This window comes from Podarcis vaucheri, assembly GCF_965113315.1.
Source record: "Podarcis vaucheri genome assembly, chromosome: 13".
In the NCBI taxonomy this organism is placed as follows: Eukaryota; Metazoa; Chordata; class Lepidosauria; order Squamata; family Lacertidae; genus Podarcis; species Podarcis vaucheri.
Genome location: NC_138751.1, coordinates 20,631,672 through 20,655,171, shown reverse-complemented (window position 1 = coordinate 20,655,171; position 23,500 = coordinate 20,631,672). Strand labels below are relative to the sequence as shown.

Below are 23,500 nucleotides of genomic sequence, written 5' to 3'. Positions count from 1 at the left end.
GGTGGGGAACCTGCTGCCCTCCCAATATTGCTGCCCTCCAGTTCCTATCAACTCAAATCAGTGGGGCTAATTGTGAGGCATGATGGGAGTTGTAGTCCAGGAGGGCCACCGGTCCCCCAACCTTGACTTAAAAGAACCCAGGACTTTGAGGCAGTGAGGTTCCCTTTCCCGGATTCAACCCCTGCCATTCCCTTCCCTATCATGAGCTTCTGCTGCCCCCTGCTGGCTCCTCGCCACTCCCGAGAGCTTTTAAAAGCAGCAAACTCTTAAACTGTTACGAAAGTTTCCCTCCTCGGAGCAGCTCGCTGCTCTGCCATTAGCCGTGTGCTGCTGCTTCCTAGATCTGCTGCTTCTCGCCCTCTTCTGCCATGGTGGTCACACGCTGGGGGATCTGCTCTGCAGGGAAGATCGCCCACGACTTCCTGGTCGCCCTGAAGACTTTGCCACCCGAGGATCACAAGGTAGCAGGGGTGGTTTTTGAGAGGGAAAGCACTTGGGCAGCAGAAGCCCATTTTCTATCATTAGCTTCCTGTCGGAGGAGGTAGCACCCATGTGCTTGGGGTTTTGCCACCATTTCTCGTAAGAAACAAGATCCAGTCCATGTTCCTTGGTTGGGAGAACGGCTGTTCTCTTTGAAGCAGCTAGTCAGTCCACAATACAGTGGTACCTCGGGTTGAGAACTTAATTCATTCTGAAACTGTTCTTAACCTGAAGCACCACTTTAGCTAATGGGGCCTCCCGCTGCTGCCGTGCTGCCGCTGCACGATTTCTGTTCTTATCCTGAAGCAAAGTTCTTAACCTGAAGCACTATTTCTGGGTTAGCGGAGTCTGTAACCTGAAGTGTCTGTAACCTGAAGCATCTGTAACCCGAGGTACCACTGTAATTATTTAAAAATAAAAGAGAATGCTGGAATAGATGGGCTTCTGGCTTGATCTGATGTTCTTAAATGACGGGTTGATCCAGACTCATATGTACTCACAGTTTCCTGTTCTGTGAACCTTCTGCCAAATCTGAGACTTTCATCTCCTTGGGGCAACAGCTGTCTCTTGCATAGGTTGTTAAATACCACATACAGTGCTATTTTTCTAGAAAAAGAAGAGCCAGAACTCACCATGAGCGCCTCTCTTGTTATCTTATAATGGCAACAGCACCCACATGAGAGATGATAGAACTGAGTTCTGGCAAGTTGTAGCTGAAAGAAAGCCCTGATGGTGTTTCCTTCCAAAGACTCTTATGAACTAAAAGTGGAGATGCTATTTGTACTTTTCCTTGTTTATTTGTTTGTTTTCACAACAATTTTTTTTAATAAAAGCTAATTTGATAATAAAAGGTACCGCATACAGCAGATAGGTGACTTGTGTCGGAGGACCAGGGGCTGGACAGATGCACAGAACCAGGAGAGGTAGTGCTGGAGAGGGCTCTCAATAACTGACCCCAACCCACCACCCCAGCTAGGAAATGATGAGATTTAGGTGGCTTCATGCAAAGAGAAATGAAACTCTGAGTGTGAGACTAAGTCTGTGTACACACCACACATTTAAAGCAGTTTCCGCCACCCAACACTGAAAAGAATCATGGGAACTGAAGTTTACCCAAGACAGAATTACAATTGCAGCACTCTTAGCAAACTACTGTTCTCAGGATTCTTTTTTTGGGGGGAGGGTGCTTTAAATGTATGGTGCCTATGCAGTCACAGAAACTAGACTGTCATCATTTTCTTCTGAGAAACACATTTTTGTATGCTGCTTTGATGTGCACATTTTTGCAAGCAACTTCTCCTGATATAACGCGTTCGTATATATAAAAAAATTTCACTGGTATATTCATTTTCAGGAAGTGTTTCCCCTGATATGTGCATTGTTGTAAGCATTGTTCTGTTGGAGAACTTGCATCGCAAAATTCAGATATGTGCAACTTTTGAAAGATGGCTGAGGTGGAATCTACACACCACGTGCTAAAAACGTTGTGAAAATGCTTTTTTAAAAAAATCGTTTTGAAAAATGCATTGAATTTGCTATAGCTCACCGCCGCCATCTAGTGCCACAGTTGTATATTGCACTTTACAACACATTCACAACGTTTTATTTGCAGCTGCATAGCCTAAGTTTCCATTCTCACGCTGTTTTGGAAACTGCAAATTTGATATATCTGGCTTTAAATGTGAACCCAATCACATTTCTCTTGCATCCCTACCCAGAAGTGACCAGCGTGGAAGACAGAAAATGATTGGGATGGGGTTAGGCTCTGTGAACACTTTCAGCAGCTTTCTGTCCCAGAGATCTGAAGGGGGAGTTTGGGGCCTCAGAGGCTGCTTACACACCATCCCTTTAAGGCACACCCACCCATGAATCCTGAGAACTGTAGTTAACCCCCTGACCTACAGTTCCTAGCACCCTTAACAGTCTACAGTTCCTAGGATTATTGGGGGGTGCGCTATACATTTTTGGTGTGTTCACAGCCCAAGTATTTTTTATTTTTTATTTTTTTTTAGTTCGGGATTCTTACATACATTATATTATCTCCTTCCAATTTTTAAATTTCCTGTACAATTTTTTCTTTCCCTCCCTTCCCACCCACCCATCTCCATTGGAAGGGTTCAAACAATTATCCTCAGCCACGGGCATAGCATCTTTAGTTTCCACCAAATGTCTTTTGTTCCAGTAGTTTCTATCCATTGAAGATAGGGGTTCCATCTGTTCCTTATCGTGGTAGACTTGACCTTCCACGTTTCCTGTGACATGACTGCGACAATGTCCAACTGAATAAATTCAAACAAATAACTATTCCATGCCTCTACTGTCCATTTTTCTCTCTCTTTCCAACCTAAAGCTATCACTGCCTTTCCCGCTAAAATCATAGCTTTGAAGGTAAGCTGGTCACCTTTCTCCATAGCCGTGTTTCCAGGTATACCCATTGTCATGAAATCAAAGTCTGTTGAAAGCTTCACTTTAAAAATTTCATTAATAACCTTTAGGATTTTATTCCAGAATTCCTTTACTTTTGGGCATTCCCATCCCATCCCTTGGCTAGTTTACAGTGCCAACAGTTAGAATTCAATCCTGTTACCATATTAGCTAGCTGGGCTGGAGTTCTGTACCATTTTAGAAAGAATTTTAATTCCAGCTCTCCACAGCCCAAGTGTTTAACCTGTGAGCCCCACCTATGGCGCAGGTGCTGGATCTGGAGGCATGTTTGCAGACGACTTCTCTTTTTCATTATTGGTTGCCTGCGCTGGAGAGTGTTTAGTTGACTCTGTTTGCAAAGTGCTTCGCTGTGCCTTGTGCGTTCGTGTTTGTCCTAGGAGAGAGGGAGGCAGCTGTGGGACTGAAGCCAGAGCTTGTGACCTCAAATGGCAGCAGAAACTTCCTCTCAGCTTCGAGAAGACGCCCTTCCTGGATTGCTGCTCCCTTTCTGGCCTCTCTAGGAAACGGCTCGCGCTGGAACGTAGTAACCCTTCTCACTCCTTTGGTGCCAAGGATCCTTCTACACAGGCACTTGACTTTGTAAGCAGCCTGGCAAATATCACAAATGGGTTGTTGGCCACATCTTTAAAACAAAAACAACTCTTCAGGTTTTCTCTGGAAAGGGAAGACAATCCTGTTCACAAGAAGCTGGCCTAAAGCTCGCCCGTACAGTGGTACCTCGGGTTACATACGCTTCAGGTTACATACGCTTCAGGTTACAGACTCCGCTAACCCAGAAATAGTACCTCGGGTTAAGAACTTTGTTTCAGGATGAGAACAGAAATCGTGTTCCAGCGGCGCAGCGGCAGCAGGAGGCCCCATTAGCTAAAGTGGTGCTTCAGGTTAAGAACAGTTTCAGGTTAAGAACAGACCTCCGGAATGAATTAAGTACTTCACCTGAGGTACCACTGCATTGCATACCCTCCACGTGTCCCTATTTTCCAGGACAGTCCTGGATTTAGAGAAGCCGCCCCGGTTTCTGATTTGACCTTGGAATGTCCCACTTTTCCTTAGGACATCCCTATTTTCACTGGATAAATGTTGGAGGGTATGGAGTAATGGAACCCCTGAGCCAAGGAGATAAGTAACTATACAACCTTTAAAAGACATCTGAAGGCAGGTGTCTGAAAGCATCGGAAGGTATATGGCTTCGTAAGTTCAGCTGAGCCAAGGTCAAGGGACTTAAGGGCAGCTGAGCCACAAACCAAGCTGTGGAGACAAAGATCCACTGGATCCTAAAATGCTCATCCTGGTGGATCCTAGCCATAGGATTGCCCCCTCAATAAGGGGGTGGAATGGGTTGGCATTTTGATACCTAAGACATAATGCAGGCATTATAAGAAAGTTACGGGGGGGGGGGAGGATGAGTTCCTGCCCATTAACTCTGTCTTCTCCTCCAGGTAGTGGCCATTGCTTCTCGTGACCTCAGCAGGGCTCAGCAATATGCCAAGATCCACGGCATCCCCAAGGCCTACGGCTCGTACGCAGAACTGGCCGAGGATGCTGATGTTGGTGAGCTGCCTTCCCTCCTAAAACAGGGCTGGGGGACTTGTGGCTAGAGAGAGGGCAACTCCCATCATCCTTGACCATCCTTGGCACTGCCGGCCAGGACTCATGGGAACAGGAGTCCAGTGACATCCGGCAGGCCCATCCTTGCCCCCAAAACTGAGTTCCCACTTCTGTGAGTATAAAACTTGCTTCCCAGCCTTCTTCCAAGGGCTGCTGGGGAGACCCTCGATGGCCCTTGTGGTCTCTTCCAACTCTATGACCTGGGTGGTCTTCCAGGGATTCAAGCAGGACAATCCCAGCTCTTTCTGGAGATGTCAGGAATTGAACTCAGGTCCTTCTGCCAACGAGCTACTATGGCCTTTCCTTCGAGGCAGCACTGGGGTCTTTCCAGGTGCTGTGACCTCACTCTCTGTCCAAGGCTGATGCCTGATGCGAAGCGTCTGCAGCCTTTCTCAACCTGTGGGTCCCCAGATGTTGTTGGACTACAACTCCCGTCACCCCTTGCTAGCAAGGCCAGAGCTCAGGGATGATGGGGAGTTGTAGTCCAACAACATCTGGGGACCCACAGGTTGAGAACCACTGCCTTAGGGCTTGTGCCTGCCAGCTCTCTTACAGACAATGCCACATGGCTACTACAGGATGATAAAATAGGATCTGTCCCCTGAGGAACACTGGTGCCCTTTGTATCCTTTGCTTGCAAGTTTCTGAAGCTTTTTAATTATTATTTTTAGGAACAAAGGATCTATTGAGCTGTTGTAGCGACCCACTTCTTGGAAATATAATTTGTGGCCTTTCTAAACTCTCTCCTCAGAAAGAAATAATCTGTTATCTATGTGCCTCACCACTTTTTGCTACATCTAAGAAAAAGCTTCTGTGCTGGTGAGCAGCTGACTCAGCAAACATGGACATATCAGGCTCATCTGATTCCCTCCCTTCTTTCTGCCGAGGTTATCCAAGGTTATGTTGGGAGCCAGCAGGAGCTTGAGATGTGGGGTATTTAATTGGTTACCATATGCACAATGCGTAACGCTTGATTTGATTCCCTGTTGTATGAGGGGCTGGCACTCGTCTGTGCCAGGGGTTCCTTTGTTAGCAGACTGCTTGACAATAATATAGTGTGCAAAACTAAAGCAGAATTGGCTCTGTATACCTGAAGGAGGGTCTCCACCCCCATTGTTCAGCCCGGATGCTGGGGTCCAGCTCTGAGGGCCTTCTGGTGTTTCTCTCATTGTGAGAAGTGAGGTTACAGGGAACGAGGCAGAGGGCCTTCTTGGCAGTGGCACCCTCCCTGTAGAATGCCCTCCCATCAGATGTCAAACAGATAAACAACTATATGACTTTTAGAAGACATCTGAGAGCAGCCCTGTTTCAGGAAGTTTTTAATTTTTGATGTTTTATTGTGTTTTTGTATTTTGTTGGAAGCCACCCAGAGTAGCTGGCGTAACTCAGTAAGATGGGCAAGGTACAATTATTATTATTGTTGTTGTTGTTGTTGCTATTATTTATTTATTTATTTATTTATTTCCAACATGCATTGAGCTTCCAAGTAGAGCTGAGACTGGGTCACGAAAAGCAAATCAAAAGAAGCATGGAGACAAGATATTTTACGATAACCAGTCCTTTCAAGCAATACCTCTATTGTTAGCTTGAGAACAACATTTCAGATTACCCTATGCACCCTGCAAAGTTTGTTTTTTGTTACCCAGTTCTTTCCCGTAGCCATTAGGTGGACTGTGAGTCTGATTCACTTTAGCACACTTTAGTACTGTCAGGTAGTCTGCTAACAAAAGACTTCTCTGCAAGGACTGCCTAAATCGTGGAAATCGCTGCTGCCTCTTGACATTGGCAACAAACACTCAATACTCATGGGGCATAAAAAAGATTATCTGAACTGCACAGAACTAAGTAGGCGGGTAGAATCAGGGTCTTTTCCACTGTCTCTCGCCCACCCCCCATTTCCTGCTGGTCTTGGCTATGTATTCACTCTCTCAAATCTCTGTTACAGATGTGGTCCACATCGGGGTGGTGAATCCATACCATCTCCCTACCAGCCTCCTCTTCATCCAGGCTGGGAAGAACGTGCTGTGTGAGAAACCGCTGGGCATGAACACCGCAGAAGTGAAGGCCCTGGTGCAGGCAGCTCGTCAAAAGAACGTCTTCTTCATGGAGGTACAAGGCAAAGGCAGACCCCCTGAAGCAGAGGCAGACTTAGGGGATCACAACCGGCCCGTCCACACTGGGCGCCAAGCCTAGAGGGCATTGCAACAACGGTGAACAACGGCAAGCAAGAGGCGGAGGGGGGCGAGTGTTGGCATCGCACAGCGGCATTCAGCGCCGCTGGAATTTCAAAACCCAATGTCCACCACAGCCTGTTGGTTCACATATAATAATAATAAAAATAAATTTTATTTATATCCTGCCCTCCCCAGCGGAAGCTGGGCTCAGAGCAGCTAACAACAGTAAAATGATAAAACATTCTAAAATCATTTCATTATAAAATTAATTCCAATCAAATTAATGGCAACCATTGGGCTAGAAGTTCTGTGAGGATTGCCAAAGGAGGGAGTCAACTGTGCCCTGGCCAAAGTCCCGCAGGGCCCTGGTCTCTTGTGACAGAGCGTTCCACCAGATTGGAGCCACAGCCCAAAAAGCCCTGGCTCTGGTTGAGGCCAGCCTAACCTCTCTGTGGCCTGGGACCTTCAAGATGTTTTTGTTTGAAGACTGTAAGTTCCTCTGTGGGACATACCAGGAGAGGCAGTCCCGTAGGTACGAGGGTCCTAGGCAGTATAGGGCTTTGAAGGTTAAAACCAGCACCTTAAACCTGATCCTGTACTCCACCGGGAGCCAGTGCAGCTGGTATAGCACTGGGTGAATGTGATCTGGCAGCGAGGATCCCGTAAGGAGTCTCGCCGCGGCATTCTGCACCCGCTGGAGTTTCACCAAACCATGGCTAAGGGCTTATCCATGCTTACTTTTCCTCTGCTCTTTCCAAGCATGGCCTGCATTTTAAAGTTCCACGTCCAAGCATCCGTTTTTTGGGCTTCCCCCACAAAAACCCTCTCTTTAAAGCTGAATCAGAGCGAACGGCAACTCATGAAAGACTCAAATTGTCATTTGCTCCAAATGAGCACTAAAGAGCGTGTTTTTCTCAGGGAAAGCTCCAGGGCAAAAAAAAAAAAAGGTCCCTTGGACATGGAACTTTAAAGTGTGGACCTCTGCCTGGAAAGAGCAGGGCAAAAGGTAAGTAAGGATAAGCCCTTAGTGCCAACTAGCAAAGGTGCAACTTCCTAGAGCGGAGGTCCCACTCTTGCCTAGGTCCTTCTGCTGCCACATTGCTATGAGCTAAGCTACAATTTGCCTGAGCATTAGAATCAAATCCAGGGCTGTGGTTTGTCTGGGGGAGTGGTAAACAAAGAGTAAGCGTTGCAGCTCATGCTTTGTCTGGAGCAAACTGTGAGCCTGGGTTTGGACATAATGCTAAATCAAACCATGGCTTAGCCCCATGTAACACAGCAGCAGCAGCAAGGCCAGGGGAGGAACATAGCAGCTGCAGTCTTTACTGTGGAGTCCTGTATGTTTGCTTCTTTGCACTAAACCATGGTTTAGCTTAGCATTATGTTCAAACCAAGTCACTGGCTATGCTTGGACGTGATTACAAACCATGGTTTATTGTGGTGTGAACCAGCCTAGCCTCCCCACCCACCAGGCTTAGACATCTTTCCCCCTTGAACATTTGACTCCTGTTTTTGATTAATTGCCGCTCATTGCATCATCTGCACTTATGGTTTGTTTGAAGCAAGCTCGCTCCAAACCATAGGTTACGAAACTGACTTGTTTAAACAAGCCATAGTTAAACTTAGCTATGGTTTAGGGTTCAAATATAAACACTAAACTGTGGGGAATTCAAATGGGAAGCAAATCTGGCCACCCTGGAGGCAGGGGGGGGACCCTGCTGGAAACTAGACCCCCAATGTTTTGGCATTGCTTGTGGAAATGCTGTTTCTTCTGCCCCAACACTAGAAGTCCAAAAGGGCTGGCAGCCGGTTGCCAGTATTCGAACCAGCCCTTCTACCTGCTGCCCTAACACAGCCTTCCCTAGCTGGGTGCCTTCCAGATGTTTTAGACTACAACTCCCATCAGGTTGGCCAATGGTCAGGGTGATGGGAGTTGCAATCCAGCAACATCTGAAGGTTCAGCCATTCTTGGCATCAAACCCCCCATGTTCTTAAGCAGGGGTAGGCAACCTAAGGCCTGGGGGCCAGATGTGGCCCAATCACCTTCTCAATCTTGCCCACGGACGGTCCAGGAATCAGCGTGTTTTTACATGAGTAGAATGTGTCCTTTTATTTAAAATGCATCTCTGGGTTATTTGTGGGGCATAGGAATTCATTCATTCCCCCCCCAAAAAAAAATATTGTCCGGCCCCCCACAAAGTCTGAGGGACAGTGGACCGGCCCCCTGCTGAAAAAGGTTGCCGACCCCTGTTCTTAAGACTATCAAAAATGCAAACTGATTGTTTTATCACTGTATACACAGCTTGAGGAATATTTTTTTACCTTGCTCACTTCTTTATGGGGTTTTACGTAGCTTGTCATAATAAAAGACCAGTTCTGGATACCCCCCACCAACACAATGTGCCAACATGGCTACCTGCAATTTTTGTACGCCAGGGTCTGTGGACACGTTTTTTCCCTGCTTCAGAGAAGATCCGTTCCTTGCTCAGCCAGGGTTCCGTCGGGGATGTGATGGTGTTACATGCTGAATTTGGGAGCCCGCAACTCTCCATCCCCAGATGTGTGGAGAAAGAGCTGGGGGGAGGTGGCCTTCTGGATATTGGCTGCTATTGCATCCAGTTTGCCTGCATGGTCTTCAATGGAGAGAAGCCGGAGTCCATTCTGGCCTCTGGATTCCTGCACGATACAGGTAAGTACTTGGCTGGTCACTTTCCTTGTCAGGGGAAGAAGTAAGGAGTTTCAGAAACTGTCCATCAAGGAAACCAAATGAAAAAAAGGGCTGGCCCAAGTCATGAGACAGAAAGTTCCTACAGTATTTAAGGTGCCCTCCTTAAATAAATATCTTCTTCTTCTTCTTCTTCTTCTTCTTCTTCTTCTTCTTCTTCTTCTTCTTCTGTGATCACTCATAGCCAAGTATGATTATCTTCCATGAACACGGTTTTAATAATGAGTCCGTAAATGACTGTGGAGGCCAGTTCTGGATCCACATGTCCTTCCACAGTGGGGACATAGGTTTCCAGGTGGGAGTTGATCATGGTGAGGGTTTGCCAAACGTTCCTTCCTCTTAGCATGCTTCTCCCTTTCGTCCTGAGTTCGAGCGTCTTCAAAACCCATGACACCTTTGGTAATGGCTGTTCTCCAGTTGGAGCACTCACAGGCCAGTGTTTCCCAATTGTCAGTGCTTACACTACATTTTTAAAGATTTGCCTTGAGAGTCTTTAAACCTCTTTCGTTGACCACCAGCATTACGCTTTCCATTTTTAAGTTCAGAATAGAGTAGTTGCTTTGGAAGACCATAATCAGGCATCCGCACAACATTACGAATCCAACGAAGTTGGTGTTGAAGAATCATTGCTTCAACACTGGTGATCTTTGCTTCTTCCAGTACACTGGTATTAGTTTGCCTGTCTTCGCAAGTGATGTGTAAATTTTTTCAGAATGCGCTCTTACATATGGGGAGAAATTCAGTACAATTCACAATTAAAGTCAAATCTATCAAATCCATATAATATAAGAGCTAAAACACAGTCATGTTTCTAAACTCTCACTTTTCCAGATTTTACAACTGACAGATCCTTCCATCCCTATGTACTCTCTGCTGTCTCAGGGTAGTGCTAGCAGGTTTGATTTTGCTGTGGGTGACAGAACATTGCTTGCTTGTGGGGTTCTTTTAATATCTATTGCCAATTACAAATCGACAAGCAGACGACAAGTGGGGACAAACTGCAGGACAATAGATCCACTATGTCACATCTGTTCCCCACAGAGGCCACATGCTTTCTGCCATCTCCGTCTCTGTCCCTCTTTCTTTCAAACTTCCCTTTGCTACTTCCTGTCTCTGACTGTTCAGCTGGAAGAACGTCTTCTTCTCCAAACTCTCGTGGGGATCTCATTCACAAGCACAGAAAGTGCCTCAGATTTTAAGAGACCGTCTCCCAAGCATTAGCTGATAAAACAAGATGACCCTGGAATCTGAGCCAACAATCCAGAAAGGGAAGGAAAAACAAAGGAAAGGTCAGCCAGGAGCTGTAATTACATTTTACTGAATCATTTGCTGCCTTTTTAAAAAATGGTGTCTCATTCTGCTGCCTGAAGTTTCTCACTTCATTTTGCCCAATGGTAGAGCTGGCCCTTCTTACTGGGGAAGGAAGGGGAGCAGTATGGATGTGGAGGTTGGGATACCTTAATTCCCACAAACAGATGAGAAGAACTGAGGAGCTACACTAACGATGAAGATGTGGAAATCCAGAAGATGCAGCTCTTTGACACCTGAGATGCGTTCCTTCAGAGTCCATCAAATTCCTGTGACTATAATCTGAGACTATACTGTAAAATGTTTTCAATTTTCAATTGTTGTCACCTGCCTAGGACTTGCTAGTGATGGGCAAGTAATACATAAGATGACAATAGTTTTTGTTGTTTTGACACACTATAGAAACTTCTTTTTGCTTTGTCAAACTTTGGGCATAGTTTGGTTTTTCTCCCCTCTGGTGTGAGCATTTATAATCCCTGCCTCTGCTTTTCAGCCTGAGGGGGGGACAGGGTGGCGGGTTTGTGCTGTGATGCTAACATTTAAAAGAAGAAATAAAAACTGCTGGGGTGTATCTGTGAGTGGGTGCCAAAGAAGACTGAGGGCAGGAGAGGTTGTGTCCCCCCCAGTGACAGGCTTGTGTTTTCTTTTCCTCAGGTGTGGACAAAACCGTGTCAGTCATCCTGAACTACTCGGGAAATCGCCAGGCTGTCCTCACCTGCACCATGACAGCCAGGATGCCAAATCGAGCCAGCATTAACGGCACCAAGGGCATGATCGAGGTAACTCCTAGTTTCCGATCCAGGGCCTAAAGCAGTCTGAGGGGGGAAATTGTACCTGGTTTGTTAAGTTGTGGGTGAACATATCAGACGACACAGCAATTCTTCAAACAGCTCTTGTTTATTCACAAGCCAGAACAGAACTGAACTGGAGAGTTCAGCCTGCCTGCGTATATAGAGCTCCACTACAACGCAACAGTAACTACTTTCTGTAACTATCCAATCACTGAATGTCACTTTCAACCCCTTATTTTCATATGTGGACCTGAGTGAAAACTATGTACAGTATCCCCCTGCTGGCCCAGGGTGAGAACTTCAGTACATAACATGGTTAGAAATGTATTTTTTCAACCCTGACCCCCCCCCCCCAATATTGTTGGACTACAACTCTCTTCATCACTATGCATTGGCCAAACAGGCTAGAGATGATGGGATTTGTAGTCCAATAACATTAGGGGACCCGGGGTCAAAGAACTGGAGCCTAGGAATGGAGGCAGCCCTGTGTTGTAATCCGAAATGGAGTCCTTAGCTGGAAAGCAATGCCACGTTTACTCCCATATTTAAGGCACTATGATACCACTTTAAACAGCTGTGGCTTCCTGCAAAGAATTATGGGAACTGTAGTTTGTTAAAGGTGTTGATAGGCAACTCTCAGGGCTAGAATTCCTATAGTGGTTTAACCATCTTTCCCTCTTCCAAGGGAGCAATGGGAAATGTAGCTCAGGGAGGGGAATAAGGGGTCTCCTGACAGTTCTCAGCACCCTTAGCTCCCGGAATCGTTTGGAGGAAAGCCATGAGCGTTTAAAGCTTCCTTACATGTAGGGTGTGTGAATATGGCCCAAATGTTGCAACAGAAACACCTTGTATGTAAAGAAGGGCATTCTAGGCAGACGAGGAGAAGGAAACAGGAGCTAGAATAATACAGGGTGGCATTGTCCGTTTCCTTCGAAGGTGGCTGTGCGAAGCCAGTTTTGTGGCATAGGCAGGAGCACACACCCTCCTCAGTTCCCTTGCTTCCTGCCAGATTCCATCTCACTTCTGGTGCCCAACCGAGTTGGTGGTCAACGGGGAGAGAGAAGAGTTTCCCCTGCCTCCCCCGTCCCAGAAAATGCACTTCCAGAACAGCACCGGCCTGCGCTACGAAGCGGAGCATGTCCGGCAGTGTCTCCTCAAAGGTAACAGTTCGAAACACCGCAGACTTGCTTTTATTAGATTGCCTGGGCCGAAATTCAATAAGCCACGTTTTTAAAAAGCAAGGGGTAGAGTGAGAGAAGGGGGAAAGTTTGCTTCAAAACCAGCCTTTGGGACTACATCCACTGGTCCAAGTCCCCCAGTGAGCTTCCTGACCAAGTAGGAATTTGGAAACCTGTTGTTTTGTTTTTAGCCTTCTCTCCTCCCTTCCCACATCTTCTAGGTTTGAAAGAAAGTCCCATCCTGACACATGCGGACAGCGAACTGGTCAATTCCATCCTGGAGGAAGCTCGCCGACAAGTGGGTGTGTTTTACCCTCAGGACAAAGTGTGACACACACTCCATTACCACTCCCCCTCCTGCAAAACCCCATATTCAGTTTCAAAAATAAAATTGCACACAGATGGACTTGGGCTGTGGTACAGACATGTATGGCCAATAAAGCAGCTCTTGCCAATTTTGGACGGTGAGTTATTGTGTCTTCCAAGGAGGCCTGGATAGGGACTGGGAGCATGGGCAAGGGGAGAAATTTGGAGCAACAGGGCTGGGAATAAGGGCTGTGGGACATGGGGAGCGGAGGGGTTAAACAACAGGCCAGGTATTCCCCAGCTTAAGAAGGGAGGCAGAAACACAGGATAAAACTGTCCTAAGAAACCAGCAGTGCTCAAGTTGTCCTTCTGCTGGGTCCTTCTTTTACATTTAAGTACAGTGGTACCTCGGGTTAAGTACTTAATTCATTCCGGAGGTCCGTTCTTAACCTGAAACTGTTCTTAGCCTGAAGCACCACTTTAGCTAATGGGGCCTCCCGCTGCCGCCGTGCCGCAGGAGCACAATTTCTGTTGTCATCCTGAAGCAAAGTTCTTAACCCGAGGTACTATTTCTGGGTTAGCGGAGTCTGTAACCTGAACCATCTGTAACCCGAGGTACCACTGTAATACTTTGGTTTAAGCAGAGTGGGATTCCTGAATTTGCATTTAGCCAGAATTATTTTTCCTTTTTCTGTTTTAAAGGTTCATTTCATTCCACTGTTTTAAGACTGAGAGCAGGAGAGAGTTAAAAGAGCCAGAAAGAGTGAGCTTTTTTTTTTTTTTTTTTTTTTAGTGTCTCGCAGCAGGCCACACACATTTTTGTTAGGGAAATTAAATCAAAATTAAGGCTAAATGGTCCACAATGGACTGGGCTGTTTCCAGATGTCTGTTCATTGGGCATAAATCCTGATTTGTTGGCACAGAGGTTATACATCACTTGTGTCACCTCACTTGTTCCATTCTGCATTCATCCGAATTAGCACATTCAATATTTTTTCCAAGTTATACAACATATAATAACGTTATATAACTATCTAGTGGTTGCTAGATAGCGTGACTTTACGTCACCTTTCCACAATCAAACTTTTTGCAGCAAGTGATAGAGAAATGTACAGGATAACAACCTCTAGATGGAGCTGTCTTATAACCACTGCACAAGTATTATTTTTTGAGAAAAACAAAATCAAGAGGAACACCGAATAATTCTGAAGCCCATCTGTTGGTCACCAGAAAGGCAGCTGAGAAGGCAAGGGGTGGAAATGTGTCAGGCTGCAAGAGCCTCAACCGCTCCAAACACCACTACATCAATTCCATACCATGTGGAGAAGAAGCAATAACTTCCACACCTGTGGAGTTTGCGCTATTCCATTCTTTTCCTTTAGAAAAAAAAGGTTCCTTCCAGTGTGGGGACAACACAGATGGGAAATGGGCAGATGACAAAAGGACAACTGTGTCATGTGGAAACACACACACATACACATCTAAAATGTTCTCGAACGAGGCATGATCATTCCACATTAAATGCATTGGATTGTGTCCAATTAAGTCATTGTGACTTCCTCTCACACAACAGAGCTCCCTCTCCTCTCACTGGGTGCTCACCAAATCTGCCCTGAGAGAGCGGAAGGGGCTGGCAGGGGCAGCAGAAGGGGGGGGGCGTTGCACAAGCAGAAGTTGCTCCATGGGCTCAATTATTGGATTCAAGCCTCCCCTCTGCTGTTTAGTTGCCGTAGTGTGCATAACAATGCCAGTCCATATCTCCCACCACCCTCCAGTTTAATTCAGATATACCCTTTCTAGAAAAAAAATATCTGAGAAACTAGAACAAAGGAACAAACCACACCCTGTGGCCAATGACCTGTTTGTCTCAATGACCTGTTTGCCAATGAAGCCCTGAAGCACTCCTTCACAAGGTGCCCAGTTAAACTGTGGAACTCAGTGCCACATGAACACCATTTGGCCTGAATCCAGCAAGGCTCCTTTTGCAGAGGGGCCCTAGCTCAGCGGTGGAACATCTGCTTTGCATGCAGAAGTCCCCAGATTCAATTGTCGGCCTCTCCAGGCAGCGGTGGCCCATCCATGAGGCAAGGTGAAACCACTTGCCTCAGGTGGCAGATCTGACCCCTGACTCCACGCTGCCAGCCTGCCCAGGCTTTGCCCTCCCCACTGCCACAGCACCGTCGTCCTGACCACTTCCTCCTTGCCACTGCTGCTGCATTGTGGCGGCAGCGCAGGTGTGCCAGCAGGAAAGTGAGGGGGCCTGGATCTGTGGGGCATGGGGTAGCATGGGGGTGCTTTGCCCACAGTGGCAAAACATCCCGGGATGGCCCAGTCTCCAGGTATGTGTGGAGATAACTCCTGTCTAAAACCCTCAGGAGCAGCTGACAAGTCAGTGTAAACGAGGCAGCTCCCTACATCCCCCCCAAGTGTCCCAAGATTTTCCAGGGACAGTCCCGGTATTACAAAAGCCACCCCACCCCCAGATTCTGATTTGATCCCAGAATGACCCTATTATCCCTGCTGGTTTTCAGAGCACCCAGACACAGATCTTTAAAGCATGGGCCTGTACCTGGAAAGAGCAGGGCCAAAAGTAAATGTGGATAACTCCTTGTCCAACCACTTCCCACCCCCCAAAATTGAAGCCCTCTTAAGATACCTGGCTCCTGGAATAACCCCCACATACATACCTGTGCTGTCCCTTCTCATTCCGAGGGATTTGCTGCCCCCTGCTGGTTCTCTCGCTCCACAGCTGGCCAGGTGCCCAAGTCCAGAGTCCAAGCTTCACGCACGTTGACTGAGGGGCAGCGGTCCTTTCCCTGTCCGTCCACACACGACGCCTCTCTCTCTCTTCCTCTCTGCTACCATGACAGCCACCCGCTGGGGGATCTGCTCTGCTGGCAAGATTAGCCACGATTTCCTGGTGGCTCTGAAGACTCTGCCGCCAGAGGACCACAAGGTAATAAGTGGAGCACAGACTGAAGATGGATGGAGGGGGGCTATTCCCACCTATGGAACTGAATGGGAAGCTCAAACTGGGAAGAATAGAATAGAATAGAATAGAATAGAATAGAATAGAATAGAATAGAATGGAATTTATTATTTATACCCCACCCATCTGGCTTGGTTTCCCCAGCCACTCTGGGCGGCTTCCAACAAAGTATTAAAATACAGTGGTCTATTAAAATACAGTGGTCCTAGGGCACCTAGGATTCCCAGGTCCTCGGGAAAGAAGGGAGAACTAGAAATAAAGAGACTGGGTGGAGAATCTGTCACCTGATGATGTTGGACTACAAATCCCATCATCCCTGACCATTGGCTGTGCTGGCTGGGAGTGATGGGATTTGGAGACCCACAACATCAGGAAGGCCAACAGTTCCCATCCCTGCGCCAGATCACTGGAGAAGGCAGGTGGTTCTGTGGTTTCCATTATAGATGCAGAAAAGATACGACTTCAGGCAACTTGCGATTTGGAAGAAGGCAGCAGGGCTGGCTTTAAGGAAAGGGGGAATTTGGATTCCTTTATTCAAGAATTTGTAAACCTAGAGGCTCTCCCTGGCCTACTAAGTAGACGCTCCTCCAGATGACCTATTTGTTGAGCATTCATCCTGATTTACTTGTGCAGCTACTATTCACCAATAGCTGGCAGGTTCTGTCTGATCTGGGCAGTGGACCTCCCATCCATGGTTGCACTAGCCCGGTGGTTCTCAAACTTTTTTCTCTGGGCCACCCTTTCTCGTGCCACACCAGATTTTTTAATGATAAGGAATATGTTGGAATACAAAAAGAAACAACAAGCCGTGCTTGATTTATAAGAACACAGCTGCTTCATGATAAGATTGTGGGACATTCAAAAAGTATAAAACAATGCAGCTGGATTGCTGTGACCCCTAACTCAGCTGGCAGCCTCCCCTGGGATTCATCTGGCAGTGGGACAAGCAGTCACAGACCCTCCAAATGCCCCTATTTTCAGGGACGTCCCTGATCTAGAGAAGCCATCCCAGTTTCTGTTTTGATCCCGGAATGTCCTTAGGATGTCCCTATTTTCATTGGATAATAATAATAATAATAATAATAATAATAATAATAATAATAATTATTATTTATTTATTTATACCCTGCCCATCTGGCTGAGTCTCCCCAGCCACTCTGGGCGGCTCCCAATCAAGTGTTAAAAACAGCACAGCGTTAAATATTAAAAACGTCCCTGAACAGGGCTGCCTTCAGATGTCTTTTAAAGATAGGAAAGCTGCTTATTTCCTTCACTTCTGAAGGGAGGGTGTTCCACAGGGTGGGTGCCACTACCAAGAAGGCCCTCTGTCTGGTTCCCTGTAAGCTCATTTCTCGGAATGAGGGAACCGCCAGAAGGCCCTCGGCGCTGGATCTCAGTGTCCGGGCTGGACGATGGGGGTGGAGACGCTCCTTCAGGTATACAGAATTGTGGAGTTAACCGACCCCTGAACCGTCTGGAGGCCATCCTGTATAGGGAAGGGTTTCTTAATGTTTTATTATGTTTTTCTATATGTTGGAAGCTGCCCAGAGTGCTGGGACAACCCAGTAAGATGTGTGCAGGGTATAAATAGTAAAACTGTTATTATGGGATGGGACGTCCCTATTTTCATCAGAGAAATGTTGGAGGTATGCAGTCTCTATACAATGTCTAATCCAGTCGACAGCACCAGGAAAAGCAGATAGGCTTTTGGCTTGACCCAGTAGGCCAGGTCATGTTCCTGTCTTCAGATGGAGGACGGACAAGCAAAAGGCCCCCTGAAAATAATAGCTGCTCAATCTGGCCAAGCCCTTCCAGCAGAAGGTGGTCTTTCTTGTGCTCCAGTCCTGTGCTGTTTTAGGGTCATACTCTGTTCCTCTGTCTCTCGCCCCATCCACCTCCCAGGTGGTGGCCATTGCTTCTCGTGAGCTGAGCCGGGCACAGGAATACGCCAAGAACCACAGCATCCCCAAGGCCTATGGCTCTTATGCAGAACTGGCTCAGGATCCGGACGTTGGTGAGAAAGCTTCCTCAAAACCCTGGGGACATCGGGAGGGAGGAAACTGCCTTGTTCCAAGTCAGACCATGGGGTCCATCCAGCTCAGTATGGTCTACACTTGACTTGCCCCTCCCGGAGATACTGGAGGTGGAATCTTTGGATCTTCTGCATGTGCAGCAGATGTGCCACATCTGTCCCCCAAGGGAGAGGGGAAATCCCCCTCTAGCGTACGATGTAAACTGGGTTTTGGAATGGGAACATCATCCAACAGGGGTGGAGAAGCTTTTCCAACCTGGGGGCCACATTCCCTTCTGGGCAACTTTCCAAGGGCCACATGCCCCTGGTGGGAGGAGCCAGAGGCAAAAGTGGGCGGAGCAACCAATATGCATGTTTACATTTGTACAGTAGAGCATTTTCTGTTGGGAATGGATTTAACTTTGTAGGTCTAGATCTAAACCTCCTATCCCACATGCACAGGACAAATAGAAAACATGCATTTGTGATTTTGGCTGCAAACACCACAGTTTCTACATAAACTCTCTCACCCCTTTCTGTTCTCTTTCCAAACAAGCAAGAGGCATTGTTGGAGTTCAAGGGCATATTCCAGCCAAGCAAAACATTGAAGGAGGGTGAGAAGCAAGGTCATTGAGGAGTGGGGCTTGAGGCAAGGGGGCGCAGGGAGGAAAAGTACCAAGAGCAAAAGGGGAGGGGAGATGGGCAGGCCTGGAGAGTCTCCCCAACCATTCAGACTCTAGCTGCATACATTGGAAGCGCATTTAAAGCACAAGAATCCTGGGAACTGTAGCTTGCTAAGGGAGTTGTGCTTTACAGCGGTACCTCAGGTTATGAACTTAATTCGTTCTGGAGGTCTGTTCTTAACCTGAAACTGTTCTTAACCTGAAGTACCGCTTTAGCTAATGGGGCCTCCTGCTGCCGTTGCGCTGCCGCTGCACGATTTCTCTTCTCATCCTGAAGCAAAGTTCTTAACCCGAGGTACTATTCCTGAGTTAGCAGAGTCTGTAACCTGAAGCGTCTGTAACCCGAGGTACCACTGTAAATGTATGGCTCAGCCTCTTTCTCAAGATAAATGTTGACTGTGGCTGAGTTCAGGAGCGAAGCTTTCCTCCGGACTTCCCTTTCTTTTTGCAGATGTGGTGTATGTGGGTGTGGTGCATCCCCACCACCTGCCAGCCACCCTCCTCTTCATCCAGGCTGGGAAGAATGTGCTCTGCGAGAAGCCCCTGGGCATGAACGCTGCAGAGGTCAAGAAGATGGTGCAGACAGCTCGGGAAAAGGAGGTCTTCCTCATGGAGGTAAGAGGCAGAAGCACTCCCTGAAGGCCAAAGGGGTACCATATGGAACTGATGGGCTTTGGCCTGGCATCTCCAACCCCTGCAAAGGGAGCACGAGCCCCTGGTGTGGGGCAGCAGCAGGTGAATGTTCTGATTTGTCCTCAGGCTTGCTGGACCCGCTTCTTCCCTGCTTTGGAGAAGATCCGCTCTCTGCTCCATCAAAGGACTGTGGGGGATGTGTTAGTGGTTCAAGCCGAGTTTGGTGTCCCTCTCCTAACTGTCCCCAGGGTTGTGAAGAAAGATCTTGGTGGAGGCGCCTTACTAGATATTGGTATCTACTGTGTTCAGCTGGCCTGCATGGTTTTTAATGGGGAGAAGCCAGAGTCCATTGTGGCCTCGGGGTTCCTGCACGAAACAGGTTAGTATTGGGTTGGTCCTGGTCACCTCTAGAGGTCAGTATTTTGCACCAGGGATTCAAGGGTATACCAGATACAGTGGTACCTTGGTTCTCACACAATCCGTTCTGGAAGTCTGTTCAAAAACCAAAGCATTCCATAACCAAGGCGCGCTTTCCCATAGAAAGTAATGTAAAATGGATTGATCCGTTCCAGACTTTTAAAAACAACCCCTAAAACAGCAATTTAACATGAATTTTACTATCTAACGAGACCATTGAGTCATAAAATGAAAGCAATAAACAACGTACTGCAGTCACACAATCAATCAGTCACTAGCTGGACTGAGTTCCACACAGTCACAAAAACAAAGCAAAAAAGCCACAAAAACAAAAACGCAAAATAAATAGCAAAAACAGACAGACCTCAGTGTAACACTCAAAGCGGAAGCGGAACACTCAAAACGGAGCACGTTCGGGTGCCGAAAAAAGTTTGTAAACCAGAACACTTACTTCCGGGTTTGCAGTGTTTGGGTTCCAAGTTGTTTGAGTACCAATGCATTTGAGAACCAAGGTACCACTGTGGTAAGGTTACGAATATAAGCCACACTTTAACTTTTCATGACCCAAATTTGGGGGGGGGGGGTGAGTGTGGATTATATTTGGGCCAATGCAGTACTTAGTAGAAAGGCTGCATTGTGCATGTATGGGGTGTGTACACAGCCCAGTTGGTGAAAAATTGCCTTCAGGGGTATAAAACGTGCAAATAGGTCCAGACTAGGTAGGAAAAACAAGATCTCAGTGTGCAGTGGACACAGAATATAATGAGCCTAACACAGCCTAACTGGCATGTGGATATGTCCACTGTTGCTTGTTTCCCCCCAAGATGTAGATAAAACAGCTTCAATCATCCTGAACTACTCTGGCCAACGCCAAGCTGTCCTCACTTATACCATGATGACCTGGATGCCCAACAAAGCCAGCATCACTGGCACCAAGGGGATAATTGAGGTAAGTCCTGGAACACATGGAGAAGGGGATACACTTTGCATCTTCCTGGAAACAAAAGGAAGCTTCAGGAGGATCACAATCCAGAATTCGGTAGGCTCCTCTAGGGACCTAACCTCATCCCTTCCTGGCCAAGAGGGTAAGGAAGGACGGTTTGGGTGGGTGAGGGTAGGACAGAGAAAAGCACACATACACACACATATGTGTATCTGGAGACCGTGGAGTTAAAACAACAACAACCACTAGGTAGAAATTTATTTAATTTGCACATTTTGCACTGAATGGAAGAATCAGTTTTTGACCTATGTGCAAAATGTTGTGGAAAACATAAATGTCAGCATAAGCACGGCCCGGAGCTTCCCTCCTGGGAAAGTTTGAGCCCCATAACTATATCTTTACAAATGAATTGCCCAAAATAACCCCTTTCGGAGAGCTCTAGGGCCTGTTTTGGTATATGCTTCCTCTGTGTTCGGCAGATTCCCAGTCCCTTCTGGTGCCCAGAAGAGTTGGTTGTCAATGGACAGAAGGAAGAGTTTCCTCTTCCTCATCCTTCCCAAAAACTGTACTTTGTCAACTCCACTGGCCTGTGCTATGAAGCAGAACACGTCAGGCAATGTCTCCTTCAAGGTAAAAGTCTTGGGCACTCTTGGGCGGACTGTGCGCAGCAGCAGAGCATCCTGACTTATTCTCCTTTCTCTTTCCTCTCCCGCAGGCCTGAAGGAGAGCCCCATCATGTCTCATGGAGACAGCGAGCTTCTCCACTCTATCTTGGATGAAATCCGTAGGCAGCTGGGGGTGTCCTATTCTCAGGACCATGCATGACCCATTCCAGGCTTGATTTCAATGGCCTCGCTCATACATGCTAAACCAGATTTTACTATTAAAAACTCCAGTCTGGTGGGTGGATTTGCAACAAGTGTTGATTGTAAGCTTTGGAATAAAACATAGTTAGATGCGAAGGGGACGTCTGCATATTATGTGAACCTCACCCGCTATGAGATGTCGATTTATTTAACATTCTGTAAATAGAAGCCTACGATTTGTTGTGTTTTGCCTTTTTATGAGTTTTGTAGCCTCTCAGTTTTTTCTCTCCAAATTTGGCATTTTAAACTTAAGGTTTGGAGGTGGAGCAGGTTAAAGATCCGACTCAACCCAAGCAGGAGTTGCAGGTACCATCAATCAGCTGACCAGTAGTGCCGGTAAAGACCTGGGCTTCGCAAACCCCAACCAACTGATCATCAGGTCTTGTAAAGCATGGAGCCTCACATGACCCGAGGATCAGCAGATTGTACATGCCGAGTGCTAAGTATGGGGCTTGCCAGGTCCTCTGCATAGTGATCTGGAAGCGCTGACCATGATTGTCAGCATTTAGCAGGCTGTGCCTTTGTCCGCATGGATTGCGCCAGTATGAGGACAAAGCTGATATGCTTGGTTAGAGTTTAACCATTGCTGACATGAATTAATAATGTTGAAAAAGCTGTGTGTCTGCCCCTCTCTCTGCCAAGCGGTGGCAAAAGCCCATGAAGCCCCAGGCACACACACAGGATCTGTGTCCCTTTGGAGAATAGAAGGCAGAAGATGGTTTATTCACCTATTTACACCTTTAGTCTGCATGGAGGGAGTCCAGATCTTACATGGCCCACAGCAGTGAAGGAACCTTTTGTCTCCCTTTCCAAGATGGATCTCAGCCTTTCTTCCTCCTTCTCTCTCTCAGAAACCCCTTGCTTGAAAACTCCCCTTTCCTGTCCTCTCAGCAGGATAGCAGGATATCATTCTAGAGTGAATGCTTTGAATAATTTCTTTTATGTAATGCACAGGCAGAAAATTGAATTTCCCCCCCTTTGGTGTTTTCTGCTCTGGGCCATTTTTGGGGTCCAAAAATGGGTGGTAGGTGGAAGGACTCTGAGTGAGAGGTAGGGAAGGGAAGACCTCCTGAGGTGAGAGATTGGGAGAAGGAAAGCTCCCAGGTGAGAGCTGGGAGGGTCCACCACTTTCTGTGTGAGACAAGAGCTACCTTTGAGAGAGGCCTTGCCTTTTTTCTTTTCTTTCTCTCTGTTTTTATTTAGATTAGTTTTTTATTGTTCAGTGGTACCTCGGGTTAAGAACTTAATTCGTTCTGGAGGTCAATTCTTAACCTGAAACTGTTCTTAACCTGAGGTACTACTTTAGCTAATGGGGCCTCCCGCTGCCGCCGTGCCACTGGCGCACAATTTCTGTTCTCATCCTGAGGTAAAGTTCTTAACCTGAAGCACTATTTCTGGGTTAGTGGAGTCTGTAACCTGAAGCGTATGTAACCTGAAGCATCTGTAACCCAATGTACCACTGTTTTATCAAAAAGTTTCTATCAAACTTGGCCATAGGTCGGGTGGGTTAAAGATCTACTGCACCTGACCTTGTCCGATGGTCAGCAGCAATCCAGAGCAGCTGCCAACAGGGCAGAGGGAACAATTTTACCTGGAGATCATGCAGATTGAATCTGGAACATGTTGCATACAAAGCAGCTTCTTTACCACTGATCCACATTGAAGCCACCTTGGGAATTCTGCAGACACACTAGGTGGGATAGCAAGTGACACGGAGGGGATCAGTAAACGCCATAAGGCAAGAACAACTGGGTTAAGTACTTAATTCGTTCCGGAGGTCCGTTCTTAACCTGAGACTGTTCTTAACCTGAAGCATCACTTTAGCTAATGGGGCCTCCTGCTGCTGCCGCACCGCCGGAGCACAATTTCTGTTCTCATCTTGAAGTAAAGTTCTTAACCCGAAGTACTATTTCTGGGTTAGCAGAGTCTGTAACCTGAAGCGT

The 23,500-nt window shown here is 47.0% G+C and overlaps 2 protein-coding genes across 2 annotated transcripts; both read left to right on the top strand.

The window, feature by feature from the left end:
• The first annotated feature begins 275 nt into the window (after nt 1-275).
• On the top strand, nt 276-13,166 carry LOC309517691 (trans-1,2-dihydrobenzene-1,2-diol dehydrogenase-like). The gene is made up of 7 exons (XM_082197078.1): nt 276-461; nt 4,365-4,476; nt 6,479-6,642; nt 9,144-9,396; nt 11,395-11,519; nt 12,541-12,691; nt 12,931-13,166. Exons 1-7 carry the CDS (start codon nt 369-371, stop codon nt 13,038-13,040), a joined length of 1,008 nt encoding a protein of 335 aa, XP_082053204.1. The 5' UTR covers nt 276-368; the 3' UTR covers nt 13,041-13,166.
• A 2,674-nt stretch (nt 13,167-15,840) lies between these two features.
• On the top strand, nt 15,841-21,652 carry LOC309517692 (trans-1,2-dihydrobenzene-1,2-diol dehydrogenase-like). The gene is made up of 7 exons (XM_082197079.1): nt 15,841-15,971; nt 17,907-18,018; nt 19,150-19,313; nt 19,458-19,710; nt 20,573-20,697; nt 21,171-21,321; nt 21,407-21,652. The coding sequence occupies exons 1-7, from the start codon at nt 15,879-15,881 to the stop codon at nt 21,514-21,516; spliced, it is 1,008 nt and encodes a 335-aa protein (XP_082053205.1). The 5' UTR covers nt 15,841-15,878; the 3' UTR covers nt 21,517-21,652.
• The last annotated feature ends 1,848 nt before the right edge of the window (nt 21,653-23,500 follow it).

Excerpts from the sequence above, each read along its gene's own strand:
- LOC309517691 (XM_082197078.1), top strand. The coding sequence starts at position 369 with ATGGTGGTCACACGCTGGGGGATCTGCTCTGCAGGGAAGATCGCCCAC. Across the intron at positions 9,397-11,394 it reads TGGATTCCTGCACGATACAG|GTGTGGACAAAACCGTGTCA; the intron begins GTAAGTACTTGG and ends TCTTTTCCTCAG. Across the intron at positions 11,520-12,540 it reads GCACCAAGGGCATGATCGAG|ATTCCATCTCACTTCTGGTG; the intron begins GTAACTCCTAGT and ends GCTTCCTGCCAG.
- LOC309517692 (XM_082197079.1), top strand. The coding sequence starts at position 15,879 with ATGACAGCCACCCGCTGGGGGATCTGCTCTGCTGGCAAGATTAGCCAC. Across the intron at positions 19,314-19,457 it reads AGGAGGTCTTCCTCATGGAG|GCTTGCTGGACCCGCTTCTT; the intron begins GTAAGAGGCAGA and ends ATTTGTCCTCAG. Across the intron at positions 19,711-20,572 it reads GGGGTTCCTGCACGAAACAG|ATGTAGATAAAACAGCTTCA; the intron begins GTTAGTATTGGG and ends TTTCCCCCCAAG.